General features: G+C 38.1%; 1 protein-coding gene across 1 annotated transcript in view; it reads right to left on the reverse strand.

Annotated features, from left to right (window-relative positions):
• Positions 1–22,773, reverse strand: part of MRPL48 (mitochondrial ribosomal protein L48) — a 45,776-nt gene that overhangs the window by 2,633 nt on the left and 20,370 nt on the right. The window contains exons 4-6 of the mRNA XM_011377377.2: positions 20,857–20,945; positions 10,011–10,180; positions 668–770 (exon numbers count right to left, since the gene is read on the reverse strand). Coding sequence (XP_011375679.1) covers positions 668–770; positions 10,011–10,180; positions 20,857–20,945 — 362 coding nt within the window. The remainder of the gene's footprint in view (positions 1–667; positions 771–10,010; positions 10,181–20,856; positions 20,946–22,773) is intronic.

Genomic DNA, 22,773 nt, shown 5'->3' on the forward strand with positions numbered 1-22,773 from the left:
CTCAATAAAGGTGTTATAAAAAAGAGGGTGATATTAAGTGAGAATTTTTAATAGCTCTGGGCACTCACAGTGGTAATGGTTGTCAGCCATCTGTCTCTGCAGTGAAAAGACAGAACCACTGCTAGAGCTAAAGGGAAACCACTGTGGGGTTTTAAGCAGGAAAATGACATGATCACATCTGTATGAGGGTAAAGTTGATGGATCTGAAAGATTTTTAGAGTGGAAGCTATAAAATTTGGTGAATGAATGGCTATCAGAGAGCAAAGAAGGGTCGAGCATTAGGCTTAAAGATGGGGAACATTACAGAAAAAGAGGAACATCAATCCCTCTACAATTATGTAAACACTGAGTGTGGAACACCTCAGTGGAGAAGTCCAGTAGACAACTGGATATCAGGTTTGAAGCTCAACCAAGAGATCAGGACGGGAGATAAATATCTGGGAGTTATCGGGGTATAATGAAGTCACTGAGGCCAGGGAAATGAATGAGAATGTATAGAGGGAAGGTATTATTACATAAGGAGAAGTGGAGGGATCAAGAACAGAAACTTGGAGAACATCCAAGGGGCAGGCAAGAGAAAGAAATGAGCATGGTAAAAGGAGGAAAATGGACAGAGAGAAGAAGCAGGAGAGGCAGATACATTTCAAGTTTCTCCTAGAGTGCCTACCTGAACCACTCGTTCATGGGTGGTAAGAACTGAATCCAGGACCATTTTGCTGCCTTGGTCCTGCAGCCGCAACACCTCCATGGTTTTGGTGGGCATCGCATAACTGTGGGAAGGAAGAGACAGCTCTAGGGAGGGTTCTCTTAAGCCAGCAGCAACACTGCAGTCAGGGTGGTCCCTTAGTGAGGGAGAGCTCCAGGGATCTAAGGCTGTTATCTGCAGCCACAGCAAAGTAACCACATGCTCTTAAAACTCCTCTAGAAGTCTCTAAACTCCCTGAGGGGATAGACCTGTCTAATGCCTTTCTGCATACCTAATCTTGCCTAATATAACACTGAATAAAACCTGATGGTTAATAAGTATTTGCTGCAACTAAAAGAATACCCAATTCTAAAAGAATCAGGCTCATCACTAATTATGCTTTGGAGGTTAACTTCAGATATTCCCCTCTTCTGGACAAATTAGGCCTGAAACCCAACCGTTGTAGAGCAGGATTTCTCAGCCACAGCACTACTGACATTTTAGACCAGATAATTCTTTGTTGTGGGGAACTGGCCTCGGCATCCCTAACCTCTACCCACCAGATACCAGTAGTTCCCCCCAAGTGGTGACAATCAGAATTATCTCCAGACATTGTTAAATGTCCCCAGGTTGAGAATCACTGTTGTAGAGTCTATGCTTACTATAATCAGCTTCAGCAGATCTACATGCTTTGGTAAAAAGAACACTGGACTTGGGTCAAATCTTGGCCCTGCCACTTATTAACAATACTTACTAAGGCAAGTCAATTCCCCCTCTGGGCCTCGGTTCCTTCATATAGAAAGAGGATTACAATCTAGGCCTTCATCAATAGGTTACTGTGAGGATCGAATGTGGTGATGAGATAGGACTGATGGCTACACAGAAATATGGCTTAGTGTTGTGTTCTTCTTATCAAAAAGTTAATCAAACAATATAAATGGAATAATAATAATAGAATTCCTGAATTTTCATGCCACACAAAGTTTTATTAATTAATAGCAAGGGGCATGGCCCTCTACAGATGGACTGCTATAGTGGGAAAACGGATTAGAGACATGACAGTCAGCCCTGGATTTAAATGTTGGCTCAATCACTTATAACCTGTTTGACCTTGGACAAATTAATTCATCTTTTGGAATCTCATTCTTCAGCTATAAAATTAAGATAGTATTACCTAGTTCATTGGGTTGTTGCCTGGCATACTATGCCTACAAATGCCCGTTCACTTGCTCTTACAAACGGTGAGTAAATGCTAGGTATTGCAAACTCTTCCAGGGAACCTCCTTATATAACATTCCCTCCCACTTTTCAGCAAAATCTCTGATGGCCTCTCAAAATTCAAGAGCAAGTAAAAGAAGTATGTAAAAGCACTGTAAATGCTATTTTTCCTTTTTGACATTCTGCAGATACGACTAAAGTAGTTGTCCATTCTTGCCATTGAGCATACATTTTGTTCTTCAACACTTACTTTAGCAAGATTTCACTGATTTGGTTATTTATTCATTCACTTGATAAGCTTTTACTGAGAGCCTGTCTGTCCTAGGCACTCTAGTGGGCAATATGCAGCCTATGCTTTAAAGGAACTAACTAAGCATGTTTTGGAGAGACAGGTAAGTAAACAAACATCTTCATTACAGTAAGATAAAGACAATAATAGGTATGAACTAAATATTATAGAGACAAGAGGGAAAGAAGCGGGGCTCAGGGAGGGCTCCATAGGTGAAGGAGTGCTTTACTAAGATGTAAAGAATGAACAAAAAGGAGTTTGCCTGGAGGGCATTCCAAAAAAGTGCAGCAGTTACTTACAAAGGTGAGGAGGCATGAGAGGCTCTCAAAGAGAGCCAATAGAAAAATCAGACATAGTTTTACAAATACTGGGAACTCTGGTCATTTCAAAGTAGAATAGGCCATTGAGTATTTTCCTTTAGTGTCTATACTTTTCTATACTTTCCAAATTTTCTACAATAAACATTAATTGGATGTTCACATAGTAAAAACATAAGGGAAGAAATGAAATAACTGAATTTCAATAGTCAACCTAACATGACAAAATAATGATACCTTTTCGGACTACTGCCTGGGAAAGGACAGAAGGGATCCTGCTCAGGTGCTAGGGAACTTAGAGTCTACTGTGGACTCTACTACATACAAGTTATAACTCTACTTTAAACAACATAAGTGGACTTTAAAAAAAAGTTACCTTACAGAGAGTGATGCTGAGTGATGCTTTTACTTTCTACAGAGTACAAGGGCTACATCAGCTTTAGGCTTGGAAGCTTCTCCTAGATGAATATGATTTCCATCTCTCCAAGCAATAGCTCAGCAAGAAAAGCAGGCAAATTAAGGGACCTGCATGAGAGGCCTCTTCTTCTCTGGGTGAGTTGCAGCTGCAGCAATGCAGACCATTTATAGAACAAAAGCCAGCACACTGTTCCCCTACCCCATTCCATCTCAAGGTCAGAGTCCTACGCCCCACTCCCAGAGGAAAAATGGATCACGATTTACTGAAAATCAGAAGAAAAGAAAAATCATTTCATCTCTGAAAAGCTGGGTGGTGAGAATACAATAGTCTAAAAATCTCAATCAATGCAGAGAAATGAGTTGCTGAAAACAAACATCTCTTTATGCTCTGTGCTATTTGGAGCAAAGAGCCAGGAAAGAGGCAAAAAGCAGCACAGCATTCATTCTGCTGTACTAGGAGTAATGTCTCTGTCTACTGGAACTCAGTCCAAGCCAATGAATATTTATTCAGTATCCACAAAGTGTCAGGTACTAGGCAAGGTCTTACTTAGGGTTAGACTGCTGATGAAGACAGAAATAATCCTTGCCTTATAGATCTTAGAATCTAATAAGGAAGACCAATACAAGTCAAGTAATTACAAGGGTAAAGAATGACTGCTATGGAAGGGAAATTACATAATCTGCACTTCTACTAAATAAATAAAATGAGGATCTAACTTAATGAGTTTCTCTGAAGAAATGACACTTAAGAAGAAACCTAAGGAAAAAATAGGTGTCAGGTCAAAAGGAAAGAGTTGTATAAACTCTAGAGAGTGTATGCAAAGGTCATGAGGTAGAAAGTGACAAAAACAAAGCCAGTGTAATTGGAGAGGAAGACAGAAGTATGAGTTAAGGTAAGAAAGGCAAGCTCAAGCCATAGGATATCTAGGAAGCCATGTGAGGAACTTTAGTTTTGATCCTAAAGGAATGAGAAGCCATGGAAGGATTTTAAGCATGGGAGTGACATGATCATATTTCCATTCTACAAAGATCATACTGAAAGCTCTGTTGAGAACCAGTTGGGAGGAATTGAGAATTTGAAGAAAAAAAAAAAAAAAGTAGGCTCAAATCCAGACTCTGCTATTCATTAGGTGTATGACTACAGGCAAGCTTTAAATATAATAATCACAGCCAAGAGTTGCTGGGAGCTGTTATAAGCACTTTAAATATATTAACTCCCTTAATTTATACTATAGTCTTTTTAGGTAGGTACTTTTATTAACCCCATTTCACAAAGGGAACTAAGATACAAAGAGGTTAAGTAAACTGCCCAACTGTTTATTGGGTTAAGTCACGCAATAAGAATGCAGCAGAGCACGAGTTAAAAAAAACCCAGTGGTCTGGCTCCAGAACTGAGCTTTGATTCACTATGTGCAAAGTATTTGTTTGAATTAAGTAACATTATATAAAAAACAAACAGACAAAATAAAACTTAGTGGAGTGGCTGGCTGATAGTAGTTGCTCAACAAATGCTACTGCCTTCCTGCCTTTACTCAAATGCAGCCAGAGCTTTTCACAGCCTGGTTTTAAAAAACCACACCTTTTAAAAAGTCCTCCTGAAAATATAAACACTTTTCCAGGGAGTTGATCCACTGTAGATATGATAACATTCTATAAATGACATTTAATGCCTCTTGGCCACCAGAACAGCTGAGAATCCCTAATCCCTGCCAGCTGAAAAAAATCTCTTTATTAATTATTTACAGAGTGTTGTGATGTGCCAGTCTCTCTGCTAAGTGCTATCATATACTATATTATCTAATTTTCAGAACTCAAAGAAATAAGAAAATTAACATCCCCATTACACATATGAGGAAACCGAGGCTCAGAATTTCCCAAGGTCATATTGCCAATAACTGGTAGGACTAGAATTTAAATCATGCAGTTTGATTCCAGAGCTTGCACTCTGTTATTCAGAGTGTAGTCCAAAGACAAGCTGCTGGTAAGCAAACTGCTTATTAGTCCAGGATAAAGTAAGAACATACAACAGTCACTAAACACACTATTAAATTCAGCCAACATTTTTTTTTCAATAGCAAGACCTTGATGAAGAAAGAAAAGCATTAATGCTCATTTTGGCATAAGCTTTTAATAACTTCTTGGATTGGTACTTTGAAATGCATTGCTCTAAATTATTATACTACTCTGCCTCCTTGAACTGACATTGTACTGTCTTTTTAAATTTTTTCATATTTATTTATTTAAATTAGTTTCAAGTATATAGTACATTGGTTAGACATCTATATAGTTCATAGAATGATCCCCTCAGTTGCTCCCTTCCTCCCCTGACCCTCCACCTAGCCATCATATTAATGCTAACTGCATTCCTTCTGCCATGCTCCCCATCCCCAAATATCAACTAGTAATTTGTACTTCTTTAACCCTTCATCCCATTCTCCCAACCCCCCGAACCCCCTCTCCTCTGTCCGTCACCAAATTGTCCACTATATTTGTATCTGTTTTTGATTAGTTTGTTCTTTTTGTTCCTTAGATACCGCATATAAGTGAAATCATATGGTATTTATCTTTCTCTGACTTATTTCACTCGGCATAATAACTTCTAGGTCCATCCATGTCATTGCAAATGGTAGGATTTCATTTCATTTCATTGTACTTTATTTTTCACTTACCATCTTCCGTAATACATTGTAATTATTCCTGTCTATGTGTGCACATACACATATACACACTCCCTGAAATCAGGGACATTCACCTTAGTATCCTCCAGTCAGAATGTCTAGCAGTACAATGCCTACCACATATCAAGAAGAGTCTCAATCAATCATTTTTAATTAATTAATTAATAGCACAGTCATTAAACTTTAGAAAATATATATTACACAACTGGATTGTATAGTCACATTCAAGAACCTGTCATTCTTTCAACAATAGCTTAATGTCTCCCATGTGGCAGGCAGGCCCTGTGCTAGGTGCTGACAAAATAAAGAAGAACATGATCCCCATCTAGTTGGTGGGGAAGGGGAGCTGACACATGAATAGATCATTACAGCCCCAAGCACAAAGCGACATGATAGAGGTGTGTGTCAAGTGCTATAAGAGCAACCAAGTCTCTGGGGCATCATAAAAAGATAAAGCACATATTTAAGCCTAAAACAATTGAAGTACTATCAGCTGTGAGAGCTAAAATCATACCTTATTATCTAGTCTTCCAAAAGCACATTTAGCACAGTTGTACTCTAAGTTAAAAGGTTCAAAAGTTCAAATTTGGTTTAAGGACTTAAAATAAGACTCTATATAATTAAAAATACTGGAGTCAGGCAGAACTAGGTTAAATCCAAGCAACTTACTAGTTATGTGACTTTTGGCCATTCTGAGTTTTGGTTTCCTCATCTGTACGATGGGAATATACTAATATTTATCTAGTGAGTAAGAAAGTATAATTTTTTGTCACATCCACATATTGTGTCATGTATTACCTTGTTGCAATGGCAAATCACCCAAACTATTATTTATTAAATATTTTTCTTTAAATCAACTGAAAATTACATTAATTGAGAAAGAAAATGGTACAGCCATTTTGGAAAATAGTTTGACAGTTTCTTATAAATTTAAACATACACTACACTTACCATTTGACCCAGCAATCACATTCCTAGAGAAATGAAAACTTTATGTTCTCACAAAAATCTGTATGTGTTTATAGTGGTTATATTCATAACTGCCAAAAACTAAAAGCAACACAAATGCCCTTCGACTGGTGAATGGATAAACAAACATACATCCATTCAATTAAATGTTAATCAGCAACAAAAAGGAACATACTAGCAACAACATGGATGAATCTCAAATACATTATCCTAAGTGAAAGAAGCCACACTCACAAGAAAAAATACTGTATGATTCCACTTACGTGCCATTCTGGAAAAGGCAAAACTATTGGGACAGAAAATAGATCAGCAGTAGCCAGGGACTGGGTGTGGGGGAAGTACTGACTACAAACGCAGGGGGAAACTTCTCGGGATGATCAAAATGTTCTATATCTTGATTATGATGGTATTTATTGTGTGCATTTGTCAAAACTCATAGAAATTGTTTACTAAAAAGGTGACTTTTTACTGAATATAAATTATATCTCAACAAGCCTGGCTTTATATTACTACTGTAAATGAAAAACTAGTATTAGCTGTCATAAATAGAAGGTAAGTTAAAAATAAATACAATGAAAACAATAATGTTATAAAATTCTAGCTAGATATTAGTGCTAGCCGAAGGCAGAGCCAGAGGTCCCCTCTCTGTAATAAAGATTAGGAAGTGCTAGAATAGTGTTAAGGACATACAACACTAAGAATTACTCCTTGACATAATTAGGTTGAATGAGAATTAAAAAGAGATGATGAAATTTCTCACCATGTGATTTAATGTAATTTAAGGCAAACCATAGGGCATCCCACACTTTCTGAAACATTGAGATAAGATATGTAAAGTGCCTCGCCTGGAGTAAGTAGTTAGTAAATGTTATTTCTTCTCCTCTACAGTTTTCTAACAAAACCAAAGGGTAAATGAAAAGCAGAGCAGACAAGGAATACCTAAATAAATGGGAAGATATACCATTAATGTATCAGAGGAATTAAAATAGATAAAATGTCAGTTCTCCTCAAATTGACCTACAGAGTCAACACAAACCGAACCAAATTCTATCAGGCTCCTTTCTGTAGGAATCAACAAACTAATTCTAAATATTTTATGAAAAACTAAAGGACCTAAACTAACCAAAATAATTTTGAAAAAGAACAAATTTATAGTTTCAGGAAGCAGGCTACAGTAATCAAGATAGTGTGGTATTGGTATAAGCATAGATATATTAGATCAATGTAACAGAATGGAATATAGAAATAGACTTACACATACATGGTTAATTGACTTTGTAAAGGTGTTAAGAAAATTCAATGGAGAAAGAAAATCTTTTTAACAAAAGGATAGCTACATAAAAAAATAACTTTGACCTATATTTCATACCGTATACAGATATAACTCAAAATGGATCACAGACCTAAATGTAAAACTTAAAACTGTAGAAATTCTAGAAGAAAACACAGGAGAATATCGTTGTGATCTTGGGTTAGACAAAGACATTAAAAGCATGAACAATAAAAAAAATTGATAAATTGAACTTCATCAAACTTAAACTGCTCTCCAAAAGATTCAGAAAAGAAGATAATAAGATAAGTCATACAGGGCGAAATTATTTGCAAAACAGATACTGAAAAAGAACTGGTATCCAAAAATAGATTTAAAAAACTTGCATAACTCAGTAATTAAAAAAAATTTTTTTAATAGATAAAAGGTTTGGCAAATGGTCAACAAATATTTGAGAAGATGCTCTATATCACCAGCTATTAAGGAAATGCAAATCAAAACCACAATGAGATATCACCTCACACCTGTTAGAATAGCCAGAACTGACAGGACAAGTAATAACAAATGTTGGAGAGGATGCGGAAAAAAGGAACCCTCATACTGCTGGTCACACTGCTGGTGGGACTGCAAATTGGTACAGGCACTATAGAAAACAGTATGGAGGTTCCTCAAAAAATTTAGAATTGATCTGCCATATGATCCAGCAATCCCTCTACTGGGTATTTACCCCGAAGACTTGAAAACCCATATCCAAAAAGATATTTGCACACCGATGTTCATAGCAGCATTATTCACAGTGGCCAGGACATGGAAGCAACCAAAGTGTCCTACAATAGATGATTGGCTAAAGAAGTTGTGGTACATATATACAATGGAATATTACTCAGCCATAAGAAGAGATGAAATACTGCCATTTGTGACAACATGGATGGACCTCCAGATAATCATGCTAAGCGAAATAAGCCAGACAGAAAAAGTTGAAAATCACATGATATCACTCATATGTGGGATATAAACCTAAAAGCAACAAATGAGCAGGACAAACAGAGACTCATGGACATGGACTATAAGCTAGTGGTTACCAGAGGTAGGGGGAGGAGGTAGGTAGATGGTTAAAGGGGTAAACTAAGTGGTGACAGAAAGAAATCTAACTAAGAGAGGTAAACACACAATGTAAATATATATATGCCTTACTGTTAAAGTGTACAGCTGAAACTTACTGGATTTCGTTAACCAATGTCACCATAACAAAGTTTAAAAAATAAATATTTTAAAAATAAACAAATAAAAAAATAAAAAGGGGAGAAAATGTCTGCTAATAAAAGTAAAATTCTTTCTGTTTGACTTGAAAAAAAGATTTGGACATGTTACCAATGAACATATAAAGAAGGCAAATAAGTACATAAAAAGATGCTCAACATCTTTATTAGGGAAATGAAAATTGAAACCACTATGAGACACCACTATATATCTATCAGAATAGCTTTTAGAAAGTTCACAATACTAAGTGGTGACTAGGATAAGGAGTTACTGGATCTCTCATATGTCACTAGTGGGAATACAAAATGGTGCAGCCATTTTGGAAAACAGTTTCGCGGTTTCTTATAAAGTTAAATATATTCACCATACAACCCAAAATCCTAGTCTTAGGTATTTGGGAAAAAAGAAGACATATGACCCACAAAAACTGTATGAGAGTGCTTATGGCGGCCTTATTCATAATTACTAGCAAACTGCAAACAATCCAAATGTACATCAACTGGCGAATAGATAAGCCAATTAAGGTCCACCACTTAATGGAATACTGCTCAATAATAAAATACTTGCAAAAACATGGATAAATCTTAAACACATTATGTTAAGTGAGAGGCCTGACACAATAGCTACATACTGTATGATTCTGCTTACATGATGTTCTAGAGAACTTTAAACAACAGAGACAGAAAATCATTTGGTAGTTGCCAGGGACTTGAGAGGAAAAAGGAAGGAGACTGACTATACTTGAGTACTGGGGAAATTTTGAGGTTAATAGAACTATTCTATATTTAGATTGCGGCAAAATATATACCTTAAAAGGGTAGATTTTACTACATGTATATTATATCTCCAAACTTCATTTAATAACAACAAAGCAGAGCATGCTACCCACACCAAGAACATTCCATACCTTTCCTCGACTTTAATAGAGAGATGGTTACAGAGGTTGTGAATATATTGGGCATAACTCTCTGCCAGGGCCATGTCGTATGCAGTCAGGTGAACATTTAAAACCCCATATTCATAATCTGTCCCCAAATTAATGGGTCCGACTTCCACTTTTCCCTTCTTCTTCTTGAGCTGAACAGAAAACAAAGAAGAAAAATCAAAATATTGTACAAGAAATTCTAATCATACCATCTCGATACTAAAAAGTCAATCTTTCATATAAATTTGTTTACTATTTTCTCTCATGTTACCATACCTAAAAAATGACGTTCTCCTGGAAAGGAACCAGCAGCTGCCCTTGCCAGTATGGGCTGTGACATCAGCCAATGAAAGAAGAGGGATTATTGCTGGCATTGCTTTAACATGAATAAAAATGACTTGACTGTCTTTTGCCATTAACTTGTTTTAAGACTCACCTCCCATCTCTGGCCCTCTATTTATCAATTTTTAAATTGATGGACTTATGCTAAATAACAGATTCTTAATCTAGAACTCACCGAGAAATTTCAACGGGTCTGTCAAACCCAACATTTATATGTAAAATTTTACATATATGCACATTTTTCTGAATGAATCCTTAGCTTTATCAGAACTTAAATCAATTGCAAGGACACTCAGTGTTAGTTCTCTTCCAGCCCTCCCAACTTTAAAATTCTGCAATTATTTAGACAGTCTTCCTTTTAAGAATTGAGAGGTAGAAAAAAATATTTTTTTCCTACTTTTCCTTTTCATGTAAAGTCTTGCTTTACTACATATCAACTTGTGCAAGCTGCTGCTAAAAAGTTAAAATGAGGCCTGGGAAAATAGATATTCAAAACAACATAGATCAGGATCAAGAAAGTATCAGCTGGAAATAATCAAACCTAAATCCCCATCAATAAGGGGACTTGTTAAATAAATCATGAAACAACCATACAATAGCACATTATACAGCTATAAGAAGAAATAAAGAACTTCTTTATGTACTGATATAGAAAGACCTTTAAAATAAAAGATAAAAGCAAACTGTAGACTAATGTGTTCAGAATATTGTCATACATATAAAAAGAATACGTGTGTGTGTGTGTGTGTGTGTGTGTGTGTGTGTGTGTGTGTGTGATTTCATACATATTTATTTGCTTGTATATCCAGTGCTTTTTCACTGGCTGCCTATGAGGGAACTGAATGGCTGGGGCATAGAGGTGGAAAGAAGACTTTTTAACTATTTCCCTTCTATATTTTTCAGTGTTTAATAATGCGAATATTTTATCAATTCAAAATTAGAATATTAAAATCTATATTAAAAAATTTTAGTAAAATCTTTATTGCAATATAATATTCATACTGAAAAATGCATAGGTACACAGCTCAATGAATTTTCACCTATATAATTAGTATCCTGAACAAGAAATAAACCAGTACCAACACCCCAAAATTTTCCTGCCCCCCTCAAACTGGTAACCACTATTCTGACTTATAAAACCACTAGCCTATAGTCCATGTCCATGAGTCTCTGTTTGTTTGTCCTGCTCATTTGTTGCTTTAAGATTTATATCCCACATATGAGTGATATCATGTGATTTTCAACTTTTTCTGTCTGGCTTATTTCGCTTAGCATGATTATCTGGAGGTCCATCCACGTTGTCACGAATGGCAGTATTTCATCTCTTCTTATGGCTGAGTAATATTCCATTGTATATATGTACCACAACTTCTTTAGCCAATCATCTATTGTAGGACACTTTGGTTGCTTCCATGTCCTGGCCACTGTGAATAATGCTGCTATGAACATCGGTGTGCAAATATCTTTTTGGATATGGGTTTTCAAGTCTTCGGGGTAAATACGCAGTAGAGGGATTGCTGGATCATATGGACCTGCTCTCCAGGTCAATCTAAGAGAGAAGAAACCCAACCTAGGGAAACAAGGGGAAGACTAAGGCCAGTAATGTTGATGACAAGCCTAATCTCACAAGGGTGTTCCAAGAACTGAAGAAAACGCTGTATGTAAAGTAGTTAATACAATCTGTGGCAGATATTTAAACACTTATAAATATTAACTTTTAATACTATTTTCATTTTATATTCCTCATATCTAGCACAAGGGCTGGCAGAGAATACATACAATAAATTACTATTTTAGAATTTTAGAACAGGACAGCATTTAGAGGTGATTTTATCCCACTTCTTCATCTTTGTAGAGGAAGGATATGAAGCCCAGAGAGATTAAATAAGTCCTCCAGAGTCATACAGCCAAATTGAACAGATCTTAGGAACTAAAACCTTCTGACTCCCAGTGCAGGGATTTTTCCAGCGTATCCTCTGCATTCCTAAAGTTCTTAACAGTGGTGTCCACCCCAGGATCCTAGACTTTGCTATGAGTGAGACACCATCCTTTAGAGACCAACTATCAAGGAGCAAGGGCTTGACTCTCTCTCCTTCAGAACCTGCCACACCTGTGACCAAATGCAGTGACCCAGACTTTTCATCATGATAGTCATCACTGCAGTCAGAGCTGTGAAGAATGCTAACATCAGAATGCAATGGGGAGCGGCTAAAACTTTCCAGCAGAGAGGGGAGGAGCTTCTCTGAAACCTTTAGGAGGCTTTTCTTAACCAGAGAAAATGCCAGTGCTTTTCAAAGGTGTCACTTTAGGGAAACGAAAAAAGAAAACTGATCCAGTATCCCTCTTGGCATCTCACTTGCTTTTCCATGTTAGCCTAGATATGCCTGGAGCAATCCACACCATTTGGAGCCCATTGTGATATTATATTTCAGTTCTGAGCCGGGGCACAGGATAACCAGCAAGAGCTTGCCTGCACATATCAGTCACCAGTTCCTATAATTTTAACATACAAGATAATCTTTCTCACACCTTTTCCTTCCTTTCTATTACAACTGCCTGAGTTCAGGCCTTTACAACTGCCATGGAGAGTTATTAAAGGTATCTGTGCAAGGGATGTACATGACTAGAGCTGCGTTTGGGAGAGGCTACCCTGACTGCGCATGGCAGAGAACTAGGCAGGAAAGGAAGGGAGGCTAGGAGAAAGGTGGCAGGGAAGATGGATTACTGTTTTCCATCAATCTTTGGCACTTCTGTGACTGACCTGGATTCACCGTGGGATAATCCACAGTGGCCCTTCTTAGATCCCTGTAGGATTGCACTATGATCCTCAAAATGGGCCAAAGGATAAATTACTAAGCCATTTTTGTACAGAAATGTCCACATTATTACTCCTATTTAACAGACAGAAAACCAAGGTCCTCTGAGCGCATATTACCTGCCCAAGGTTACTGGGGAACTGCTGGGAAAGAGCAGATAGAGAAAGGAGTCACATTAGAATCATAGGCTGCCATAGCTGAAAGGATAACTTAGTCTCTCCTTCCTTCCTCCCTAATTTTACACAAGGGGGAAGTTGAGGCCCAAAAAGGGAAAATGACTTGTTTAAGGTTACAATAGTAAGGAAATGGCAAAGGTAACCATTTTATGTCTAGCAGCCTAGGCTCTCTTCTCTAGCTTCTGTGAGTAGTTTCTGCCTATCACTGTTGGTGGCATTCTCCAGAGTGGGAAAGTTGGGAAGAAACTGTATCATCTTAATCCTCACATGAAAAGCCTGATATGCTTAAAGCACTGAAAATTTAAAAATTTATACCTGGAGTCTTGAATGATTTGGTAATGGTACTCTCAACAGTCCATAATGAGCTGTATGGTGCATAGAAGTCAAGTGATTATGTTTATAACTCAATGTGGCATACTCAAGAGATAAACACCAGTCAGAAGGCCTGGCCTTAACTGGGGTGACAAAGAGGCAAAGCCTGGTGCTGCATACAGAGCATTAGACTTAGATGGAAGACAAAGAAAATCTAGACTCAAATCCTGTCTGCTTAGTCACTACATGACATTCAATGACCTCTCTAGTTGTCAGTTTCTTCATTTGTATGTAACACCTAAGGTTCTTGTGAAGCTCAAAATAGTGAATTTATATGAAATGGAAATAGCATAGATATTAGATGGATTCTGACAACCTTCAGTTCACATATTGGCCCTGAAAATTACTAGCCATTTGGGCAAGTCATTTAATCTCTCTAGTATCTTATTAGATCCCTCGAACAGTCTTTAATAACCATAGGATATCTGAGGATTAAATAAAATATACCATTTGTACTAATATAAAATGAAATAATGTTTTTAAAGCCTGGCACATAGTAGTTATAGTGTCTAGTATATAGTGGTTACTCAATGAATGGTATCTTTTTAAAAGATTGAATAATGATAAGACATTATTATTACTATAAATTGGGAGTAAGCATGCTCCTTGTATCCTGTTGGTATGCTTTACAGAATGAAGCACTTACTAAGCACCTGCTGTATGCAAAGTGCTAATTCAACCGCTCCAAGGAAAGACACCAAAGGAATAGAAAACACAGTTCCAGGTTTCAAGGACCTTATAGTTCAGAGAGAGAGAGAAAAGACACAAGAAACGCCAGATCCTCTCAAGTTAATCATAAAGAGCAGCCCACCTCCCATGGAAAGTACAACACAAACCACTCTGCTGCGCCATGCTGATTAAGTCCATAAGGGGAACCCAAGAACAACCACCTCAGGTAGGTGCAGCTGAAAGGGCAATGAACAGAAACACATGAGGGTATATAGTAGTTACTCAATAAATGGTATCTTTAAAAAAGGTTGATCCAGGCCTGCTTAGTTTTCAGGTGTCATTTTCTCTCATCCCCTAGTGCCCATTTGAGACTCCAAGATTAACAAACTGCTAAGAGTTTCCCCATTGCATCTCCAGGATCGATGTCTCCCCCCCTTTGCAGAATGTTTCCTCTCCCTGCAAAGCATTTGAATCTACCCCACACCCTTAATGTGAGCAACTCCTACTCATTAAGACTCAACTCAGGCTCTTCCAGGAAGCCTTCCCTGATTCTTACAGTTAAGTTAGGTACTACTCCTTTGTGTTCTTATAGCAAAACCCCCAATACACCACTTTTACTTATCATGTGTATTCATTTATTTGACAAATATTTACTGACCACTAGTAATGAGCCAGACCAGGTTTAGTTAGCATTAGGGATATGATAGTAAATAATATAACCATAGTGTCTGCTTGCTGAAGCTTACAATCTATTAGGAAAGGCATGTACAGAACAAATAATGACAAAGAGATGCATGTTTTGAGGGACAAAAATAGAGTGCTATGGGATTATAAAAAGAAGGACTGATGCTATCATCATCATCATCATCAACGCCACCACTTATGGGCTCTATATTTCAGACATTGTGCTAAGTACTTAAATTTTCTTATTTAACTTACTCCTCACAATAACACTAGGAAGTATTATTCCCTATTTAAACCAAGGAAACTGTGTCTCGGAAAAGTTAATTAACATATCCTAGGGCAAACAACTAGGAAGCATCAGAGCTAAATCTTTAACTCCAGTCTGCTTAATTCCAAACATTTCTCTTTAACTCTGTCTTTCTCTTTAACTCTGTCTTTCCCTTTGCAGGAAAGTGTGCAAAGCCTGACAATTTTCTCAATATCTATTCCTTCTTTTTTTCTTTAATAGCAGAACTGTTGGATTTTAGCTGGGCGTATGACTATTCATGATAAACTACATTTCCCAACCAATCTTGTATTGTTATGTGACTAAGTTCTGGCCAATGGGATATAAGTTCATACACACTGCTTTCCCTTTCCCGTTCCTGCTGGATGGAATGTGGACATGATGGCTGAAGAAGGAGCTGCCACCTCAGACTATGAGATATGAGCAGTGTGATAAGAATGGGAAAACTGAAAGCTGGATATCTGCTTTTAAGTGAGAGAGAAATAAGCTTCTATCTTACTTAAGCCCCTTGATTAAGTGGATCTCTCTATTATGGCAGCCAAACCACTATCTCAATTCATATAAGGAGGTGTTATATGACTCATTCATTTCTCTATTCCTAGAGCCCAGCAATATTAAATGTTAGTTGAACTGAACTGAATTCTGGTTCTGGTACTGTAATTTACTAGCCATATGGTCATAGAGAAATCATTTATATTCCTCAGTTTCCCTTTCTACCCTGTCTACCTTGCAAGATAGTTGATGAATCAAAAGGCATGGCTTTCAAATTTGTTGGTTGTAGAGAGCCTAAGAAATTATGTTTCTCTTTGTGAAACAACATGGAATATTCATCATCATACTTTAACCACATACAAGAACAATTTTACTAGCAGAAAATATGGTTACATTATATAAATGGAGCTCTCTGCATCTCAAAAAATATGAAAACATATCTGAGTTTCTCTGTAACTATTTTCACCAAGTAAAACCGACGAGAGAAAAACCTGAACTTTAGAAAATTCTACCCATTAACTTAATGTCTTTCTAAAATGTGGAAGACTGCATTATTAAACTTAAGGAGGGGTTCAGCTTTCAGATTGCCAGTGTTCTATGGGCATATGATGTGAAAGGCACTGAGATAATGGATGTAAAAGCACTCTGAAAATGGATAGGGATCATTATTATTATATCAAATATGAATCCCTCTAAAACTCTGACATTGTTGTAATTTAGCAGAACAGGCAAGGCAGGATGAAACTCCGGTGGGCTGGGGACCAGGGTGCTCTAATGGAACAGGCTAAGATTCAGGTCTTTACCGGAGTCACTCTGTGCCTGAAAAAGTCTGGAAAACTCTTTTATGTTCTTTACAGCCCAGTGTTGACAATGTAAGCAACTGGATACTCCTAAAGGAGTGTCAGTTCACTTTACATATTCAGTGTAAGAATATAGGTGGCAATTAATAAATGTTTGTTGAGTTGAACTCCATAACACCTTCAGTGACCCTTGCAGGGAGAATTGCTTCTTTATCTGATATTTAGTTAAATCTCCTAGTAAAGCACTTACCATGTATATTTAGTACACTTTTGAGCACTATTTTTCCTAGTCCACTGTACACTTTTTGTAGGAGGAGATTGTGTTCTATTCATCTGAGCATCATCTGTGTTCAGCAGTGCCTGGCACATAGTAGATGCTCAATGACGGTTTTTCTTTCCAATGAGTTACAAGAGGTAGACTTGAGGGAAAACATAGATGCTAGTTTAAAACAACCATTCCTAAGCCAGTCCTATAATCTATGTCTAGCCATATAGTCACTGGACTGGCAAAACCAATCTTCTATTCTCTGGAAGCTAGGACTGTCACCACAAAGTGATTCTATGCTGCTGATTTTTTCCACAAATGATGCCACTGTCTCCTCACAGAGCTAATCTATCTATGGGAGCTACAACAAAATAAATAGGTGTCAGAAATAGCAGAGAGTATGTCGACAGTAAAAATAGCATTAAGTTTCCAAGAGAAAAGGAATCTTGATTCCTAGGGGCCATTCTACAAAGAGGAAGTAAATTGCCTAATTTACAAAAGATACACCTTATTCTCTTGCCCCAGGGCCTAGAAGATGGAACATATAACAACTACAAACTGACAGCAATTTATGTGGCCTCCACTGCATCCTCCCACATCTTCCTCTTGGCAATTGATTCTTGGGCTGCTGTTACCCCCAAGACTAGAGGCAGGACAACAGCTGAGGGAAAGTAAGTAAGTGGTCTTAGGAGAAATGACCTAGCACTATACAAATATGAAGGACTATATTATTTTTATTTCTACCAAATAAAAACAACTCCCAACAATTTGAAGCCTTTTAAATTCAAAAGAATGATGCAGGGCCCATGAGAGAATAATAAGATCTACACATTGAGACACAGTGCTAGGTCTGGAGATATGCTCTGAAATGTGATCCCTCACTGCCATGAGTCAAGATGGGACTTACAGATGAGAGAAAAAAAAAAAGAAAGGTATCCTCCCATAAAGGGGAAGGAGCATGCACAAAGGTACAGAGACCTGAGATACCATGGGTATATGAGAAATGAGCATGAAGCTTAGGGTGCAAAAAGGAAATCACTGAGAAAGAGGTTGGGTCTGTGCTTTGAGAGACCTGGAATCCCATGGTTTGCTGTCATCCCCCTGTTGCCACCCAAAAAGAAGCTTGGTTTTCATCTCTTCTTTTATTCACTCCTCAGAGAAGCAACAAAGACAAGGACATAGGATGGAGCGATGGGAACAAATCACGCCATTTAAGAGAAAAAGAGGTAAAACCAGTATTGACAAGTAAAGCTGAAATGAGATAGATGTGCCTTTTCCTTCCCAAGGTTCAGGAGTCATAAGACTAAGTATAGAACCTTTGGAAGGAGGAGTGAAGAGACTACACCAGCAGAGATGAGACAAAGGCTGGGCACTTTGTGCATGAGAATTAATTCTCATCTCAGGGATGTGGGGCTCAAGAGAATAGAGGGCCCAGACTGAGACCCAGAGAGGAAAAAAAATGGGAATCTGACTACTTATTGATTTTTCTAGGTTCTAGGCTTAGGGAGATAAAGGAGGCCACAAGACACCGTCTAACTTTTCCAATCCTATTCCCCAGGAGGGTAAGACAGAGCCTCTGCATGCTGGCAGATGAAAGCTTTCATTGTGTTGTCCCATGCAGGCAGCAAGGAGCCTGCAACAGCTTCTGCCACCAGTACTACTGTGCTAGTCACCCTGGGACAATGAATGACACCAGAGAAAAGCCTACACCCGTAACTAAAGGGAGCATCACTCTCTTCAAGCAACCAAGGTCAACTGGAGCCAGCTATTTCCAGATAGTGGGTTGTGTTTGCCAGCTCTGATTTATGAAACCTCAGGGCAGCTTCAATAATCACATTTCAGTTCAGCTCAATCAATATTTACTGTCCTCTATTTGATGCCAGGCCCTGTGCTGGACACTGAGAATACAGAAAAAAAATGAGATATGGGCTTTACCCTTAGAGAGCTCATTATCTAGAAGGGGGGAATGTCATCAAAACAGATGGTTAGAAGAGTAAGTCCTAGGCCATAGGAAGCACAAGGAACTCAGCTCATGGTAGGTCAAGTAACCCAGTGCAGGGAATCCAGGAAGATTTCTCAGAAAGGGAGATTCATTTTTCTCTCCTGACTTTGTTTCCTCATTGAGATTTAAAGGTTGAAGATGTTATTAGCCAAGGGAAAAAGGGGAGAAAGTCTTCCAAGTAGACAGAACAGCATGTAAGAGGCCTTGAAACAGTATGATGATCTGGATGAAAAGAAAGAGACCCAGTGTAGTTAAAGCATGGTATCCATAAGATAGAAGAGGCTAAAGAGAAAGATTCAGACAGATGGTGTTAAATATGGAATCCAACTTCCTTTTATAGCAAGATAAGGTGTAGGTCGGAGTGTGGCATAGGCAGAAAATTATCTTAAGAGAGAGGATCCCAAAACATTAGAAAAAACACATATACACAAAACCAATTTCATTTCCTGCCAATTTATGTGGGACTTTTTGAAGAGGGATGTCCTAAAATAAAACAACTCCAATAACTAAGGTGCCACAACTCTGAAAGAGTGTAAATCACTCCTTCTGAATTTTACAGCATTTTTAATTTTCCTTTTAGCACTTGTCACTTTGTGCTTGGGAGCATAATCATCTGTGTCTTATCTCTAATGGTTTACCAACTCCCTCTGAGCATAAACCAGGTCTTGTTCATTCATCCTATAAAATTTTATTGCAACCCCAACAGTGCCTAGCACATGGTAGATATTCGATAAACACTTCATAGCATCATAGGAGGTATATGATATCAAACCCGAAAACCTCTTAAAGATATTCTAATCCAGAGTTTCTCAACCTTTTTGAAGAGTCTGAAAAAAGGTGTGGGCTCTCTTCCCAGAAAATTCAATGTAGAAAATATTTTACATAAAATTTCAGAGACCATCATGCCTAGAAGGTTAGTAAGGTTAACTAATCCAAAGTCACGAAGCTAGTAAGTGGCAGAACCAAGCCTAGAACATAAGTTTCCTGGTTCCCAATTCAGTACTCTTCCCACTACAAACAATTTTCATTGGGCTGTTTCCTGCTAGGAGACTGCCTGATACAGGCCTCAAATATGGCATGTTCCTTTCATGAAATTCCTTGATATAAGGATGATACTCAGGAGAACATGGCAAGTTGAGTGGCTTCTGAGGCCCAAAGTACAGTGGTATTGAACTTCTGCCAAGGAAAGAGAGGCCATAGGAGACGTGCATGGTTACATGGGAGTATTAAATTAAGGCAAGAACCAAAAGTGATGTTGAAGACTCATCAGATAGAACAGCAAAATCTTAACTGTACTATTTACGGGAAGGGATAGAATCATGACCCAAAGCCAGACAGACCTCTGACTTTCAGGCCAGTGTTGTGCTCACCTCACCAGAAAATCCTCTGCACATGCATAAAAATCTAACCACTACAGACACAATCCTGCAGTTAGGGCCAGAAAAATAGTCTAAATAATCTTATAATGCTTAGAAGTAACTCCCAGTTATCTGTGGTAATGGATTAAAGGAACACATACATATTTTAAGTCTGCAAATACTGTAAAACTCAGCTACTGGCTAAAAATGTCAATCCACCTCTACTTGCTACAAACTATTTACTCAACTAAACTGAATGTATCACTTCCAATGTGAGGTCCATACTGAACTAAGTAAGTATTAAGAAGATATTTTTTAAAAATATCACAAATAATAAAACCAAACCATTTGCTTTTCAGTGTGATATCCTGGCCCAAGAACAAGACTGGGAGACTACAGAAACATCTCCATTCTGGATAATATTCAAACTAAGTAACTGGAGAAGAGTGAGGGGCAACCCCCTGTCCTTTCCAGCCCCAATATTCTCCAACCTATGCAAATCTGATCTTTTGGTGTTAGCAAGAGCTGCACACTCTCATTTTCTTAAGGACTCCTGCCCACTTTACCTCCTGTGCTTTAATTAGGTGCTTGTATCTTCCAATGCCATGGGTGGGCTTTGTCTTGTAGTGCCGACTGGTACTCAGTAGAATGCCACCTAAAAGAGAAAAAAATAAGACAAACCTGTTTCAAAGCTCCTCCAGGGATACATCACATGTGAGGAGACAAATTCTCCACTGCAAGACTGGGAATATTTGCGGGTAGCAGGCTTCTTGTTGGTTTAAAAACCAGAGCCATTTTTTGATCCTGGGTTGACTCTCAGTTTACCTCTACTTTTGGCCCTTGGACAATATCCAATCCTTACTACCTATCTTTCTTCAAGAAATTCTCTCCTGCTAGAGCCACTGGTGGCTTAGAGGTACAAAATGCATTCTCACAGGGTTCTTGTTTTCTCTTGTCCCTCTACAGGCAATAATTCTTCTACTGTGGATTGTATAGAGAAAGAGACAGGTGGCAAATATAACCAAGTAAGAGGACAATCACAGATTTCCACAAAGTTTCAAAAACGATCTACTTCGATTTACTTGTGTTGATACAGAACAATCTCTAACACACAGTGTTAAGTGAATAATAATAAAAACAAAAACTTAATGTACAGTGTGTATAAAATAGGATCTCCATATACATATTCATTACAGTAGGCCGAAATGTGCTACGCAGATCAGCCTTCAAGGTAGGGCTTGCTGATATATACATATTCTCCTTTAATCCTCATTATTTTTATCCTCATTTACAAATAAAGAAACTACAGCTCTAAAAATATGGTAAATTGGCCAAGGTCATCCAGCAAGTAAGAAGCAGAACTGCAGTTTAAACCCAGGTCTATCTGGCTGAACAGCCTGTGCTCAAATGTGTTATAACATCTGAATTTCTGGCATATAAAATCTAACTAGATCTGATCTTTCATAGTTCAGATCTCAGTTCCTTATCTCTACTCTTTCGCTGGAACCAGCCCTATACAGCTCTGCTATGTCTGTCTTGCTTGCTGTCCACCTTCTGCAGAAGTACTTGTCCTAGGTTCTGCTCCCTTTCCTCTCAGCTCCTGTGGTTCTGCTTTCATCTCTCCAGGGCCACCACTCTGTTGGGGGGATAAATGAAACATAGTGTGGAAAGGTCTAATGACATCAAGAGGAATGTTTCTTAAGTTTCTCTTTTCTAAAATGGGCTTCCAAAGAAATCTGCTCTGTGCCAGGCCAATCAGAGACTGGCTTCACAGTCAATCCTGCATTTACAATCCACACTATTTTATCCAGACAACCCTGGGACATCATGGATCCTTTACACGATATACATTAGTCCATATTTACTATTACATGCCACAACTGTATAAACACTGGGACAAAGATGACTAAAATATGCTACTTTCCCTGGAGACAGTGTATACTGGGAAGGGTGATAGGAAATCAGATAATTACCTTGTGATGTACAAAATACTATAATAGAGATGAAAGCATGGCAGTAAGTGCCTAGAGGAAGGAACAACTAATTCTGCCTTGGGGAGTAGGGGTAGAGGTGGAGAAGGGTGCAGAGGAAGAGGTTCCAAGGAGGTAAAAGCTGCATTCTTGAAAGAGAAGAGTTTACCATGCAAGGAAGAAGGAGATATTTTTGACAGAAGTTCCCAAACAGAACTGAACATAACTGAGGTGTGTTCTTGGCCACTGTCCCAATTCTATCTCTCTGACTCTGAGACCTTTGACCCTTTCAGCCTTTGGGTTCCAACTCTGCAACCTGGGGCCTCACCCAAGGAGCTGATACCCAAATCTTCTTGATGGGTATGCAATGATCCTCAGACTAGAGCCTTGCAAATTAATCTTATCCAATCAGATTTTATTATGACCTCAAAATATGACCTCCTAAAAGTGCTGAACTCTCTAGAGCATGTTCACTCATTCAACAAATATTTATTATTACCTATCAGGGTAGTC

The sequence above is a fragment of the Pteropus vampyrus genome, unplaced genomic scaffold, assembly GCF_000151845.1.
Source record: "Pteropus vampyrus isolate Shadow unplaced genomic scaffold, Pvam_2.0 Scaffold311, whole genome shotgun sequence".
NCBI lineage: Eukaryota > Metazoa > Chordata > Mammalia > Chiroptera > Pteropodidae > Pteropus > Pteropus vampyrus.